The sequence below is a fragment of the Oenanthe melanoleuca genome, chromosome 12 (genome assembly GCF_029582105.1).
Source record: "Oenanthe melanoleuca isolate GR-GAL-2019-014 chromosome 12, OMel1.0, whole genome shotgun sequence".
NCBI classification, from domain to species: domain Eukaryota; kingdom Metazoa; phylum Chordata; class Aves; order Passeriformes; family Muscicapidae; genus Oenanthe; species Oenanthe melanoleuca.
This window is the reverse complement of record NC_079346.1, coordinates 2757177-2771124: the sequence shown is the minus strand read 5'-3', so window position 1 is coordinate 2771124 and position 13948 is coordinate 2757177. Positions and strand designations below refer to the sequence as shown.

Here is a 13948-nt window from a genome sequence, read left to right as displayed (position 1 = left end):
CTATTGAGAAATATGTTTTTAAATAAAAATGCCATTTCTCCTTGGCAGATTGAGACAGCACAGGAACACTATGGAGCTGTTTTTAAGGAGAATGCCCCCACAATATTCAAGGTACCACTCTCCTTAAAATACATTTCTGTGCAAGAAGCTCTGGAAATGTGATTTATTGCTGGTGCCCAGACGTGTGTCATCCACAACCTGCAATGAGAGCAGGAAGCAAATGTGCAGAACCAGGCTGGTGAAAGGGGAGTTTGGATGGGATATTAGGAAGAAATCCTTTCCTGGGAGGGTTCTGGGGCCCCAGCACAGAGCAGCTGTGGCTGCCCTGGATCCCTGGAATGTCCCAGGCTGGGTTGGACACTGGAGCAGCTGGGACAGTGGGAGGTGTCCCTGCCATGGCAGGGGTGGAATCAGAGCTTTGGGTCTCTTCCAACCCAAGCTTTCCACAAAACACTGATGTGCAGCAAGAAGGAAATCATAATCTGGAGTTGCACCTATTTAAGTTTCCTTTGCTTCAAAGGTACAAAATGTTTCCAAAGCCAAATACATAAATTTAATTCAACTTATAGTTCCCTAAAAAATTTTGTTGCTATTCAAGAGTTGCAGAAAAATCAAAGCATCCGAACATTTTTGGCATCTCTTTCCACACCATGCTATCCACGAAGCAGAGCCCTGCTGGAACCTGCAGGTCTCCAAATGGCAACACCAGAGACACGAGCAGAAATCTGCAAGTCTAAACACTGGTTTGGAGCAGACATGCCATTATTCAGGGAAGGATTTGTCATAGCAAACACTGAGCAATAAACCGGGATCTGTTTTTCCATGATCTAATATTATTTCCTATCAGCGTGTCACAACTCTGACACAATATGCTGTGAGCTGAATTGATCCCTGTCCTTCAAATCCAGCCTCATTTATGGATTAAACCCACATTTATCATGAAGAGGGAGGACAAATCCTTGCTGCTTTATCCATGTAGGAACATCCCTGACATCCTGCATGAAATAGGAGCACAGAGCACACAAGGCTGATTAGGAATAAAGCAGAATTTCCTTGCCATTTCCAAGCAGCAGCTCATCAGCTCCACAAAATCCTTGTTATTTATTTCAGTTCTCCTGGGTTATGGTCCCATTCCCCATGGGAATAATGCAGCAGGAAGTTCACCAATGCAAAACTAATGTTGAGTTTTTCCAGGCTAACTAAATGTTGAAATGTTCAAATAAGCATCAAGCAAATCTTCAGTTCTACCATTAAAAATCATCTTTTTCTCTGTGTATAAAGTGGATTTAAACCACCCCAACCAACACAAAAGGTCTATGCCTCATTGCCTCCTCCTCTCTTGAAGAGCAGAAATACCTCATAAATCCAAAATCAATGTCAGATGAGGAAAACTGACTGTACTAAACAAATACAAATCAGAGTATACAGGAACAGCAATAACAGCAGAAGACAAGCTACACAATAATCACAATTCAGTACAGTAGTAACAGGAGGTAAAACCCTACAGGAACTCAGATTTGCTTTACTGAGGGCTTTGTCAGTTGTTAGATACCAATTTTGGAACAAAATCAATAGCAGAGAAAAATCATTTTTAGATCTCCATATGTCTAGCTTTTCCCATTCTTGGCAGAACAGGCAAAAATTAGCATCACATGAATGTTTTTTAACCAGCTGCACATTAACTGTGTCCAACATTAAGTTTGGGATATTGAGATGTTTGTTGGATCTACAGCCCCTTAAAATCATTAAAGACAGAACAGTAACACAGTGAAAAGTCAAAATAGCTGTAGAGCTTCCAGTGCAATTTAAAGGTTGTAACAACTGGAAAAGTAGCAGGACAGCTACACAAACCCATTTTTGATGTTATTTTATCTTTTTAGAAAGTGGGTGAGGTGATTTACTGATTTTTGGTGGAAAAGAAAGGGTATTTTTTCAGGTTCCCTGCAATAGAATTCAAAGATCCAGAAGTATGGGCATGCAGAATGATGGCAGATGAGCATTTTAATTATCCAAACATCACTGCTCAATTATGATACAACTTAGAGTATTTAACATAAAATCAGCCTGGATCAGGAAAATATTTGGGGGTGTAAAAAGTCTTCACACTCAAAGCCAGTCATTTAGCAAATTTTCCACTCAGTAAATCCCAAACAAGACTGCTAAAAAAGGGAATTTTATATAATTTCCAGAAAGGGGAAATGTTGTAGCTCTAAAGAAAATATTGGAGTGGTCTGTGATTCGTAAATGGAGTTTCATTGTTGGTTTAATGCTGGATGTCCACACCCCAGTGGAGCTGGAACTGCACACTCAAAAGGACAAAACCACTGCTAGCAGCAGGAATAATTTGCTCCCTGTTGAAAAGGGACATTCATATGACTTATGTAAATATCTGTGCCTAAGATAAGCAAGGAAAAAAATGTGACAAATTGTAGAAGGGAAGCAATTTTCTTTTTCCATACTATGAGCTGGGATGAACATTGGTTTCTATTGTAACTGGGATGCTGTACATGGAGGAATAATCACTATTTAATCAAGTCTCTTCTTGCAAACTCTTTATAGAGAATGCAAGAAATAAGTGCAATTAAGTTAGCAAGATCTTAGAAACTGCACAACACGCCAGAAAACAAAAGCAGAGTGTTTTGGGGGCTACAGGGGGAGAGGAAACAAGCTGGTGGAGAAGGTTTTTAGAATTAGTATGGTCTGGAATTCTTCAATAGCTCAGCACAATAAATACAGACTCAAAATAAAGAAATAAAAAAACAGTCAGATCACTGACCTGGAAAGGGCTGAACATCCCTCAGGCCAGGTCAGCTGGTCCTAAACCATCCCTGCTCTTCCTAACAAACCACCTCTGCTTCCTGGCTGGATGTTTTATCCCAGACTCCCTGCCCTGCATCCCACCCTGTCAGAGGCTCTGAGTGTTTGATGCCACCTTGCTACAGCTTCATTTCAGTGAAGAAAGGAGGAGGGTTTTTTTTCCACCTTTCTCCATGTCTCCTGAAAACCTGAAGTTAATCCTCCAGCTCTCAGACAGACTCAAGGATCTGAAATAATTCTGGTACCAGTTCTCATTCTCAGTCCCATCTGGTAGCTCTGGGAGTGCTCAGTTCTGCTTTTTTTGCATCAACACCACAATTAGTGTGGGGGTGTCAATCCTCTCCCATCTGCTGACTGCAAGAGCAATTCTCACCTCTTCCACCACTGTTCCCAGCACCAGGAGATGTCTGGCATCACCTCCTGCTCCACACCTCAAACCCAAACCTTGCCAGCAGCGTTGCCTCAGCTTGGCCATCACCTCTGGGTGTAAACCCACACACAGGACACAGCTGGAGGAACAGCTGGGGCAGTGCAGGCTTTGGACTGCATCTAGAAGGAAAATTTTATCATTCTAATTCTAATAGATAGCTGGGAGAATGACCCATTTTCTCAGCTGCTGAAAGACAAAGCTGTTGTAAGGCCATAAAGATGATTTAAGGGTATGTATCAGTTTAGAGGGGAAAAAATTCTGCAAGCTCAGACAGTTGTAAAATTGCCACTTTATGGCTGTGTCTGCTTGGACTCTGCCAAATTTATGAGGCCACAACGCCTATATTATTGAATATAATGTCTGGCTTCTATTACCTTGTCTTTGCAATCAAATCTAATGTTTAACATCACAGCCCTTCAATAATGACACAGTATCAATTAAAAACAATAAAACCAGTTCCTTTCAGATATTACTTGAGGCTCAGTAGCAATTAGTCAAAGACTGAAGATGCAGAATGAGGGATGAAAGGTACTTGCAACTTTTGGTCCACCAAGAATCCTTATATCCACTTTCCTCAGCCCCTCAGTGCAGCAGTGGTTGAAATCCCACAGCATCATTCCATCCCAGCACAGAATGTCTTGATTGCAAGAACACAGGCAGACACCAGCACTGCCAAAGACAGGCATCTCCTCTCTGCAGTTCTCTGCTCACAGGGAAAACTGCATTCATCGAGGCTCAGCAATTGGGAAATTGGGCAGAATGGAACTCCAGAAGATACTCCATTAATTGCAGGCAATCCCATAAAAATCAGACACATTAAGTGCCCAGAAATTACTAGGAACCAGAAAGGCATTTCATGAGAAAAGTAAATCCTCTTAAACACTTCCCTCCTCCCTCCTTTTTTTTTTCGGTTTCTTTCTCCCTCCATTTACTGCAGAGCCCAGATTTTGTCGTGACTGTGATTTTTAGCATTTGCAGGGCTGCTGCCCAGCCCAGCAGCCCCAGGTGCCCCTTACCTCCTGCCTGGGGTGGGGTCCCACAGAGCAGCACGACCCCCTGGCCCTCCCGCACCGACACCGCGCTCCTCATCTTGGTCCTGGAGCTCTCCACGTCTGCAGGGAAACAGAGGAGCAGCATGTCAGGAGACAGCACCAGAGGAGAAACCCAGCAGCCACCTGAAACCCAGCAGCCACCCTGAAACCCAGCAGCCACCCCCAAACCCTGAGCTCCCATCTCCTGGTGTCAGCTAAGCCCAGCACATCCCAGCAGCGGTTGCAGAAGAGGATGCTCGGCACGAGGGAAGGGGACAGAATTAGGGATGAAGGGAACTAATCTGCAGTCAGGTAATTGGGCAGATCCTGTGGCTAATTTTGTTCTTCTGCCTGGCTTCTGCTACTCTGCCTTTGATAATCAAAATGGAGCCAACAACTTAAAAATGGGTCCTTAAGCCACTGTTTCTCTGCAAACGAAGGCTGTGATGAACACAGCATCAAGATCCAACCAAGCTCCCCTGTCCTATGTAAAATAACATTAATAACAGCTATTCAGAAAACAGATATGGATTTTTCCCAAGAGAAAGGAACCTCCTGGAGCATATTCCTGCAGGAGAATCCCTGGAGCATCACTAAGCCAGAGCTTTGCACCTTTGCTGACCCAGTGCTCTGCTCTGCCTGGACTCAGGTCTCTGGGATTATTTTAGGCTGTGTAAGGACTACAGGACACCCTGAGTTTAAGGGATCCACAAGGATTATTGAGTCCATCTCCTGGCCCTGCACAGGGCACCCCAAAAATCACACATGGCATTGTCCACCACTTCTTGGGGGGAAGAAGTAAGTTCAGTTTCCATAAATGTAAGAATTTTATCACAAATTTATACTGGCTTTCCCTCTACCTGGTGAGCCAATACCCAAGAAAGTTGGGCCTTATTACACCCTTAAACTAAAGAAACATGTAATACAAACCAAGTTGAAGTCCTACACTTTTCCATAAATAAACCATATATTTTTCCATTACAGAACAGAAGACAAAAAAAATTGTTTATAACCTTTTATAGGATACTAAACTAACACAGTCTTTAAATAAGGCTGTCTTTATAACCAAGCATAATAGGAGCAGTGAGTTGACCAACAGTAGCTATTTCCCCAAAATTTAATGTTTTTTATTACTGCAAAGCAACAGCTGTTACAGTGAGAACACTGAATAAGAGGGATTAGAATTTCAATACTTCCTTTAAAAAACGCTGCAGTCAGACAGTGCTGTACAACCCTTTGTTAGTGCCCATAAAGTTCAGAGGAATGTTTCTCAGAAAGGCTGTTTGCAACTTCCCAAGTGAATTTCCAGACAGGTATGCTCAGAATAAACTCAGATCCTTTTGCTGGACATGATGCAGAAGTCACATACAACCCCAGCCAAACTGATTTCATTCAGGGATTAAAACAGAACAGCCTTAAATTCTTTTTTCAGGCCTCTCAAGCATCTTGCTCTTTCCCCCATAACATTATACATTCATCAGCTGCCCCAACACACTCCCCAGAGCCATGGAAGGAAGAACCAGGAGCTGACAGCACCTCAGAGAACACACACTGTTCTGTATCAGGATGAATCACAGCAAAATAATTAGTATTTTACAGAAAAAATTTAGATCACATTTTGCCCTGTCTTAAATCTTAAATAATACCATTTCCATAACTGAAATGGGTTTTTAAGCCCATGTGTTCATTTATTGCAACCACAGCCCTTCAGAACCTTCCTTGTCTTTGTGTTGTCCAACAAATCACGAGGGCAGGATGGGATTGGGCTGGGAGCACCTTGGGAGGGATGTGGGATGTGGGATGTGGAGGATTGGGAAGGCAGGACCACAGCTCTGCACTCTGAGCTGCTGCAGTGCTGGAAAAATTGGAATTATTAATCACTGATGGCAGGTGATTTCTGTTGCCACAGAAAACCAGTTTTTGGGGAAACAAGAAGCAATGAATACACATCCAGAAATGGAGAATATAAGCCATACTACAATAAAACAACAATTCCCCACAAATTAGCAGGAAGTTCCCATCTCACCACCTTCCAGAGCAGTTCAGCTGCCAGATTCACCACACAGCTGCCAAAATACCATCACTTCATCTCTCTACAAACTTCTGCATTCTCTTGTCTGACCCAGCTTGGAGCAAAATGAAAGCCAACATGCAGAGCAGGATCAGGGCCCTTTATTAGCATTACACAGTGAATCCCAGTCCCTGGCCCTGTAGAGCACTGGCTGCTGCTGAACACAATGCTGGGCTAATTTTCAGGTGTTTCTGCAGCAGATTCAGAGGGCTGAAAGTCAAACCCTGGCATATTTGGAAGTAAATCAAGAGTGATTGTTTATCCTTGAGCTCCTTTGTTAGGTTTTTGTTTGATTTTTTAATAAAGCTGCTATCCCAAGCACAATAACAGCAGGGAGAAGAGCTGTGTCTCCTAACAAAACTTATATGACATGAAATCATTGGGAAGGGACATTAAGTCCTCAGGGTAAATAAAATACCTTAAAAGGTGAACTAATAATGGCAAAGCTTGTTTATTTTTACAGATTGAACTGTATCCCTGAAATCAGAGGCTCTTATCCTGCTGAAATGTCTCAGTAGATAAAATATAACTGCAAACAAAGAACAGAGATCAGCACAGAAGATGGTTTTGAGGAGAGGTGAGTCAGAACAGGATTCACTTCTCAGCAGCCATGGGATGACAATATCCCATTGTTCAGTGAAAAAAGGGCAGAAACACATGAAGTATTTCTGCATTTTATCTGCTGGACTGAGGACTGGTTCATTCATCAGCAGATTTTTAAAACTCTCTCAACCTGGTCACCAAACTGAAGTGCTTTCATTACTTTCTCTTGCCTTAATCTTTCCACTTCTTCCTTGCATTTATTACACCTCACTTCTAATCTCCTTTCATCTGAACTGCAACCATTCATGGAAAAATTAACAATTTAATTACTTAACCCTACCAGGCAGAGGCTCTAATTGTGACACTGAAAATATTTTGGTTAAAATGTTACAAAAATCCTGACTACAAGGGAAAAAGAAAAAAATCCAGCATAAAACCAGCTAGAACTGTAATTTGCAAATTAAATGCTTTTATTGCCTGTTTATAGTTTGCCATATAGAAGGAAGTTTAAAATTAGCAACTGAGGCTTTCTGACTCCTGAAACAGCATTTTCTCCTCCTTTCCCCTGCTAATACATGTATTTGCCTCATTGCTTTAGTACCAAGTCCATAAAGTTGTATCAACTGAAAAGCACATGCCACTGCAATAAAATGGAGAAAAAAATCCACAATTCAGCTTTGTTGAAAAGTCTTTGATTTTACCCAAAGTGTCAACAACAAAATGAATTCTTGCCCATACAAAAAGGATGTGAAAACTGTATATTCCACTGGGTTCCTTTTGTTGAATAAGCCAAGTTTTCAGTCTCAAGCACTGAGACAAAGTTGCTGAGGAAGATTTCAGAAGGAGGAGTGACAGTAATGTGAATATCAAACCTGTAACAGCTGCATTTGAACACTCCTGTGATCTCAGGACAATTAAAAGACATGGATTTGTGGATTCAGGAGGGGAAAACACGACCTGGAGCAGCTCTGTAAGGTAACCCAGACTGAAAACAGTGACATTTTTATAAAAGGATAAATCAGAACTCGTCTGTAGAGCCCACTGACCACATTCACTGCGAGCACCTCCCAGATGTTTGTTTTGTGATCTCGAGTAATCAAGGAGGGAAGGGGCAAGATCACATCACTCACCACAGCCATGCTCTGGAAGGACACAGAACATCATGCCATGAAAAATTCAGAGTGTTTCTGGTGGCAGAGCTGCTCCACACACACAGCTGCTGGCTTGTGGAATGCTGAGTTATGCTGCGTTTTGTCAGGAAAGCTGTGTGATATTTCACCCCCAACGCCAATTCTGTACACAGGAACCTTGGAAGATTTGCAGAACTTACACCAAATCCTATTTATTCAGTAATACACACAACACATTCACTGTGAGAGGAGCAGGATTCAGTTTTCCAACTGTGGATTTTTGTTTTTATTTTTAATTCAGGTTTTCAATTCCAAGTCTAGCAACACCCAAGCATCTCATCAGGCTTGTATCAATTGCTCTTTATTGTCAACACATGTTTATTAGCAATTCTACCACGTTTTGAAAACTGCAGAACAAGAATTCAAGCTCTACAAACATAATTGTCCCTTAATAGCCATGAAAATATTTATTGTATTGCTACCTCAGACCCACTGTTATTCAAAGGAGCAGAACTTGTTAATATACTTTAGGTATAATTCTGTATTGCTAGGATGTTCAAGTGCCTAAATGAGTCAGACAACCAGATCTAAGCTGTTTTCTTGAGTGGGTAATTCTGAAGTGGGGACTCTGTTTGATGTCAGCCCATAATGAAGCACTAATTCACAGCCCACTCTCCCTGGTGAAAGTCACATTATTCAAAAGATGGGAAATTCCACTGTCTCAGCTCTTGAGGGCAAATAACAGCCTCAGCACGTTGTAATAGCTGTGCTGGTAATGAGAACTGCTGGACAAAACAGACTAACACCAATTTGTTTCTTTAAAAAGAAAAAAAGAAAAAAACAAACAGCAAAACCAAACAGCCTTCACCACCAGCCCCTAACTCACCTGTGTGCATGAACAAACCTCCCCCACACCCTAAACCCCAAAACTGGCTACACCAAGGCATTGCTGTGGTCAGGAATTCTGTATTTCTTTAGGCAGGCACCCGAAACTGAGCGTGCACTTTGCATAAATAATTTCCACCAGGATATTTGGGATAAACTGGGATTAACCCCAACACACTGCCTTGACAAACACCACACCAGGGCTGCAGGTGAGCCAGTGAAAAACCTTCTGCTGCCTTCCCAGGGCCTGGGAAATCACACTGAGGTAGGAGTGAGGGATGAGACCAAAAATTATCTCTGTAATCAATTTCTGCTGGGCAGAGAGAGAGGAACAAAAATATGAACAGTGCAGGAGTGAACATTGCTCAAAGCAGGCAGGGTGGGGGTGATCTGTCACTCCAGGAGAGATCCAGAGGCTACAGAGAAATCACAGAATTCCACACCAACCTCTCCAGAATCCCTTCCTGCCGTGCCACATGGCTGAACTTGCATTTTATGCCCTGAAAGCTCCATGACAGGGAGAGCAAAACAACCTCCCACCCTTCAAGGCTCATTTTACACCCAAAATGCTTCTCAAGACAACTTGAGAGTTTGAAACATTGCCCCCATCCCTGCTCACATCAGTCCCACCAGCAGAGCCCATCTGAGGGTTGGTGCACCATGGAAATATTGCCAATAAAATGCAGCAAACCTCAGTGCAGAACAGACCCTGCAGGTTGTTTCCATCCCAGGAAATGCTGAATATTTACAGGTGAGTCCTGCTGGGATGAGCAGTGAACAACCAGCCAAGAGCAGCAAAAGCACCTCACAAATCTTGGAAACTCTTCCTCCTTCCCTTCAATCAACTTGAGGTGCAGGAAAATATGAAACAGGAGAAAATTAAATGCTCAATTAAAGGAGAATAATTCAAAAACCTGTTTTATACAAACACACACAAAAAAAATAGGAAAAGCTAAAAAATAAATTGGCACAGATGTATCAGAGTGTGGTGAACAGGAGATACCAGCATGGGAAGAGGTAGAAGAGCTTGAAATAATGGACAGGAATGGATGAGGTGATTTGTGGGCTCTGAGGGACTGAAGGAAGGGACCAGAGACAGCAGAGATTAAAAAAAACAGGCAGAAAAAGAATATTAATGGCATAAAAGTTGAGTCAACATCCGATATGCAGGGAGTATTTTTTTTTTTTAACCACACTTTGCACTGGCAAAAATGCACTGAAAGAACTGGAAAAAAAGCCAAGCCAAGCCCTAAGAGTGTTACTGGGGAAATGCATGTTTTGAAAGGAAAATGCTCTCCAATAGGTATTTCCAAAAATATGCCTTTCACAAATTCTTATTATCTGGGAATTACCACTCAACTCCAGGCAAACACAGCACTGAACAAAGCAATTCAAGCAATTTGAGAAGCATCTCAGGAGGCAAGGATGTTTGCTCAAGGAAATTATCCTACAGTCAGCTTCTCAGATGCAGCACAGATTTTTTTTTTCCTCTAACACTTTCCCAAAACAAGCCCTAAGAACATCCTAACAGTGTGCTAAGCACCAGCCCTGGTAACCACAAAGCAGGTTTAGTGCTGGAGAACACCAGGCTATTCACATTTCAATAGTTAAACAGATGGCTAAAGCCCTGCCAGATCCAGCTCTAATTATGTGAAGGTTTGTTTATTTATGAAATATGCAGCAGTGTTCCCAAAAAGCCTTTCCTCAATAAATAAATCAATGAAAACCATCCTACAACAGCTCAGTTTGAAAGCACTGGGAACATGCTGATGACAGTGGGATTTGGTTTTTTTCCTGCCACTGACTTCAGTCCTTTAAAGCTTTTAGAGATGCCAGCTTTCCACAGAGAAATGGACAGATTCTGCCCCATTTATTGCAAAATATTTCATCACCAGAAGGGGTTCCTGGGCTCTGGGTAGGCAGGATCTGCCATTTCCTCACCTCACAGGTGTGGAGCACCTGGCTCAGGTCCCAGCTGTGGCTGGGCCAGCAGAGATGTGACAGTGACAGGGGACAGACACAGCAGATGGAGAAGTGTCCTGCCCACAGGTGTCTGCTCTCCAAACCTCCAACTGTGAGTCAGCACAAAAATCCAATGTTCACAGCACAAAAATCCAATGTTCACACCCCCTCCAAATACCTGTGTCCTCCTCCAAATGGGTGGCCTTACCTGGGCTGAGCAAAATAATATGAAATATTTATTACGTGTGCAATGAAACAAATTATCTCCCCATCCATCAGCCACAAAAGTGAAATAATGTGCCAGGAATAAGAGACCCAACCTTAACCCATTACTGACCCTGCCAGAATCACCCAGGCCACCTTCTGCTCCAAAATCAGCTGGGTTTTATTTCCAGTTCCAGCTGCTGTTCAGTATTTTTAACTGGACATGTTAAACATTACTATACTTCAAATTTTTGTATTTATTTTAATAATTCTCCAGTTTGCTGCTTCTCAACCTCAGGTATGTCATGCCTCAACTCTTTATTAAAAGAAATACAAGGGAACCTGGAGAAGGTGACTATTTCTACATAACTGAATTCAATAACCCACTTGAAGTAAGCTGTAGAGAGGATAAAGTGCAAGGATAGATTCATACTGTAACAAAAATAATATTTACAGAGGAATTTAAGAGAAATTAAAACTTAATTCTATTACTGAAGATGAAAAAGTGGCAGAAATAAAAGTAATTTTTGGAGCACATTTGCCTGGCTCATGCAGAGGAAGAAATGATTTCACTGTATTAACCATTCACATCACAATTTGAAGGAAGAGGTGGGCGAATTTTCATGTTTGACAATTAAAGTACCTCAGTATCCTGAATGCAGCAGTTGGGGCTGACACTAATTGCTCCTGTGAAGTTCAAACCCACCATTTCTGAATGAGGGATATAATGTGCTCCACTCCAACCCCAGCAGGATCTGAGTGAGCACCAAGATGTCACCACAGCATAAAACAGGTTCTGGAAAATTGCTGCAAACATTTCTGACTATAAATCTCTGGGGTTACTCGCTGGGATTAGACTACATTAACAGGCTCAGAAGGACAGCACAGATAAGAAAAATGATTTATTTCCATCCCAGCACCATACAGCAACACTGAGCTTAATGGATGTTCAGGAGCACATCAAAGCAATCCAGAAGAGATTTTGTTCACCTTCTTCACAGTAGCAAAAAGTGGCTAAAGCAGGTTTGGAGTTATTTCCTGACACTATTCAGGGAACAGGAATGCAGGGAAAGGCATTTCTTACCCTGATGTCATTTGCAGCTGACAAGCAAAACTGGTATTTTCTGTGGCAGATAAGGCAGAAAAATGGAAAGAAACTCCATGTTACTGTGATGTGGACAGAGGAGATGTTAAAACAACAATAATTTGCCAGGTTCACATAAAAAATGCAAAAATGAAAATTAGAACTTTATCTCTAGGAGGCAGACCATGGAGGAGTCCATGAGGCAGAATCATTCCTTCAGTGCTGAAGATGGAAGCCAAATGATGAAGTTTCCCAGTGAAGTCACATTTCCAACCTGTGCACAAGCACGAGCTGCTAATTAATTATTTAATGAAAAGCAGAAAACCACTGCATAACCTATTCAGTACTGCACAAACACATTACTCTCTAGCCCCTAATAAAATTAAAAGAACACACTGAGGCTGCAAACTCAATTATTTGGAGGCAGAAAACACCAGAATCAAGGTTGCCTAAGAGCACAAGCATTGGCAGAGGAACAAACCAAAAGCCCCAGCAGTGAGATTTCAGCACTGAGGGCTCACAGCACAGCCTCCTGCTATTACAGCAGCCACTTTCCTGTCTTACCTGGAAACCTCTCCAGTGCTGCTGAGTGGTTAATTAGCTTTCAAGAGCCTGAGTGCTCGGTGGAAGGTGTGAGATATTCCTCACCCAGAGCTGCAGCAGGCACTGCTCTGTGCTCCTGGGGGTGTTTGGGGCAGCCAGAGGAGCAGTGGCCACTCCAACACGCAGAGCCGGACCTGTGGTTGCTGCTCTCCTGATCTGGAGCTGTGCAAACACCTTTCCACACCTGCACTTCCCAGCAGCAGCTCCCAGCAGGCAGCACAGGCTCCTTGGAGCAGGGTGAAGGGTTTGGGGCAGCCCCAGGAGATGCCAGAGGGGCTCTTGGCAGGATGCTCCCTCTTGCCTGCCCGTCACAAGTCAAAGCACTCGATCCTGGGGCATTTCTGAGGCAGTTCAGCCCCAAAGGCTGCAGCCAGACAAACTGCAGCCAGAATGCCAACCCCAGATCAGCTACAGTGGGGAAGGGCCAGCACAGGGGCCATGCAGTAAAATGGGATACCTGTGAGACCAGCACAGACATCCCCAGCACCTCTCAGCAGAGGGACACAGGAATTACCTCTGCACAGCTGATTTTCTCCAGGCTGAGCACTGTAAGCTCTGCCCTGCATCCCAGCAGAGCACTGGCAGATTCCACCTGCTTGTAACCAAGCCCAAATCCCACTTGCTCTGCCACACATCCCCTCCTGCCCCTCACAGCCTCCCTAAAATCACAGCAGCCTTTTCAGGACATGTGCTAGAGCCTCAGCCTGGTTACAAAACCTCTCTTTCAATATTAATCATTGCTCTGACCCAGATGTAATAGTGACACATTTAAAACCCAATCATTGTAATCCCCCTGCAGATAACAAATCCCGTGTTTTGCTTTATGAAGGCAGGGATGATAATCATTACAAAATTAAACAAAGGATAGATAACAAAACTGCATTTGGCCTGGCTGGGATCTGCAGTGGCTGGAGGAAGAGCAGGAGACCTTTGCAAGCATGACTTGGAATAAATTAAATTCATTACACCAAGCATTTGTGTAAGAGCTCAGCACCTTGACCTGCTCAGTCACCTCACAGAGTGACAGATAATGGCACTCAGGGCATGGGGAACACCAGGCTGTGGCTGTCAGCTGGGAGCAGAGCAGCCCTTTCAGCCTCTGGGGTGTGAGAAACCCACCCTACCCTTGCCATGGAGTCAGGAAATACCAGAGCCTGGAAGGTCCCACAAGTTTAGATACAAAGCTCA

General features: G+C 43.1%; 1 protein-coding gene across 2 annotated transcripts in view; it reads right to left on the bottom strand.

The window, feature by feature from the left end:
- Positions 1–13948, bottom strand: part of CNTN3 (contactin 3) — a 94649-nt gene that overhangs the window by 45563 nt on the left and 35138 nt on the right. For both annotated transcript variants that reach the window (XM_056501850.1, XM_056501849.1), the window contains exon 3: positions 4264–4359. In XM_056501850.1, coding sequence (XP_056357825.1) covers positions 4264–4359 — 96 coding nt within the window. The remainder of the gene's footprint in view (positions 1–4263; positions 4360–13948) is intronic.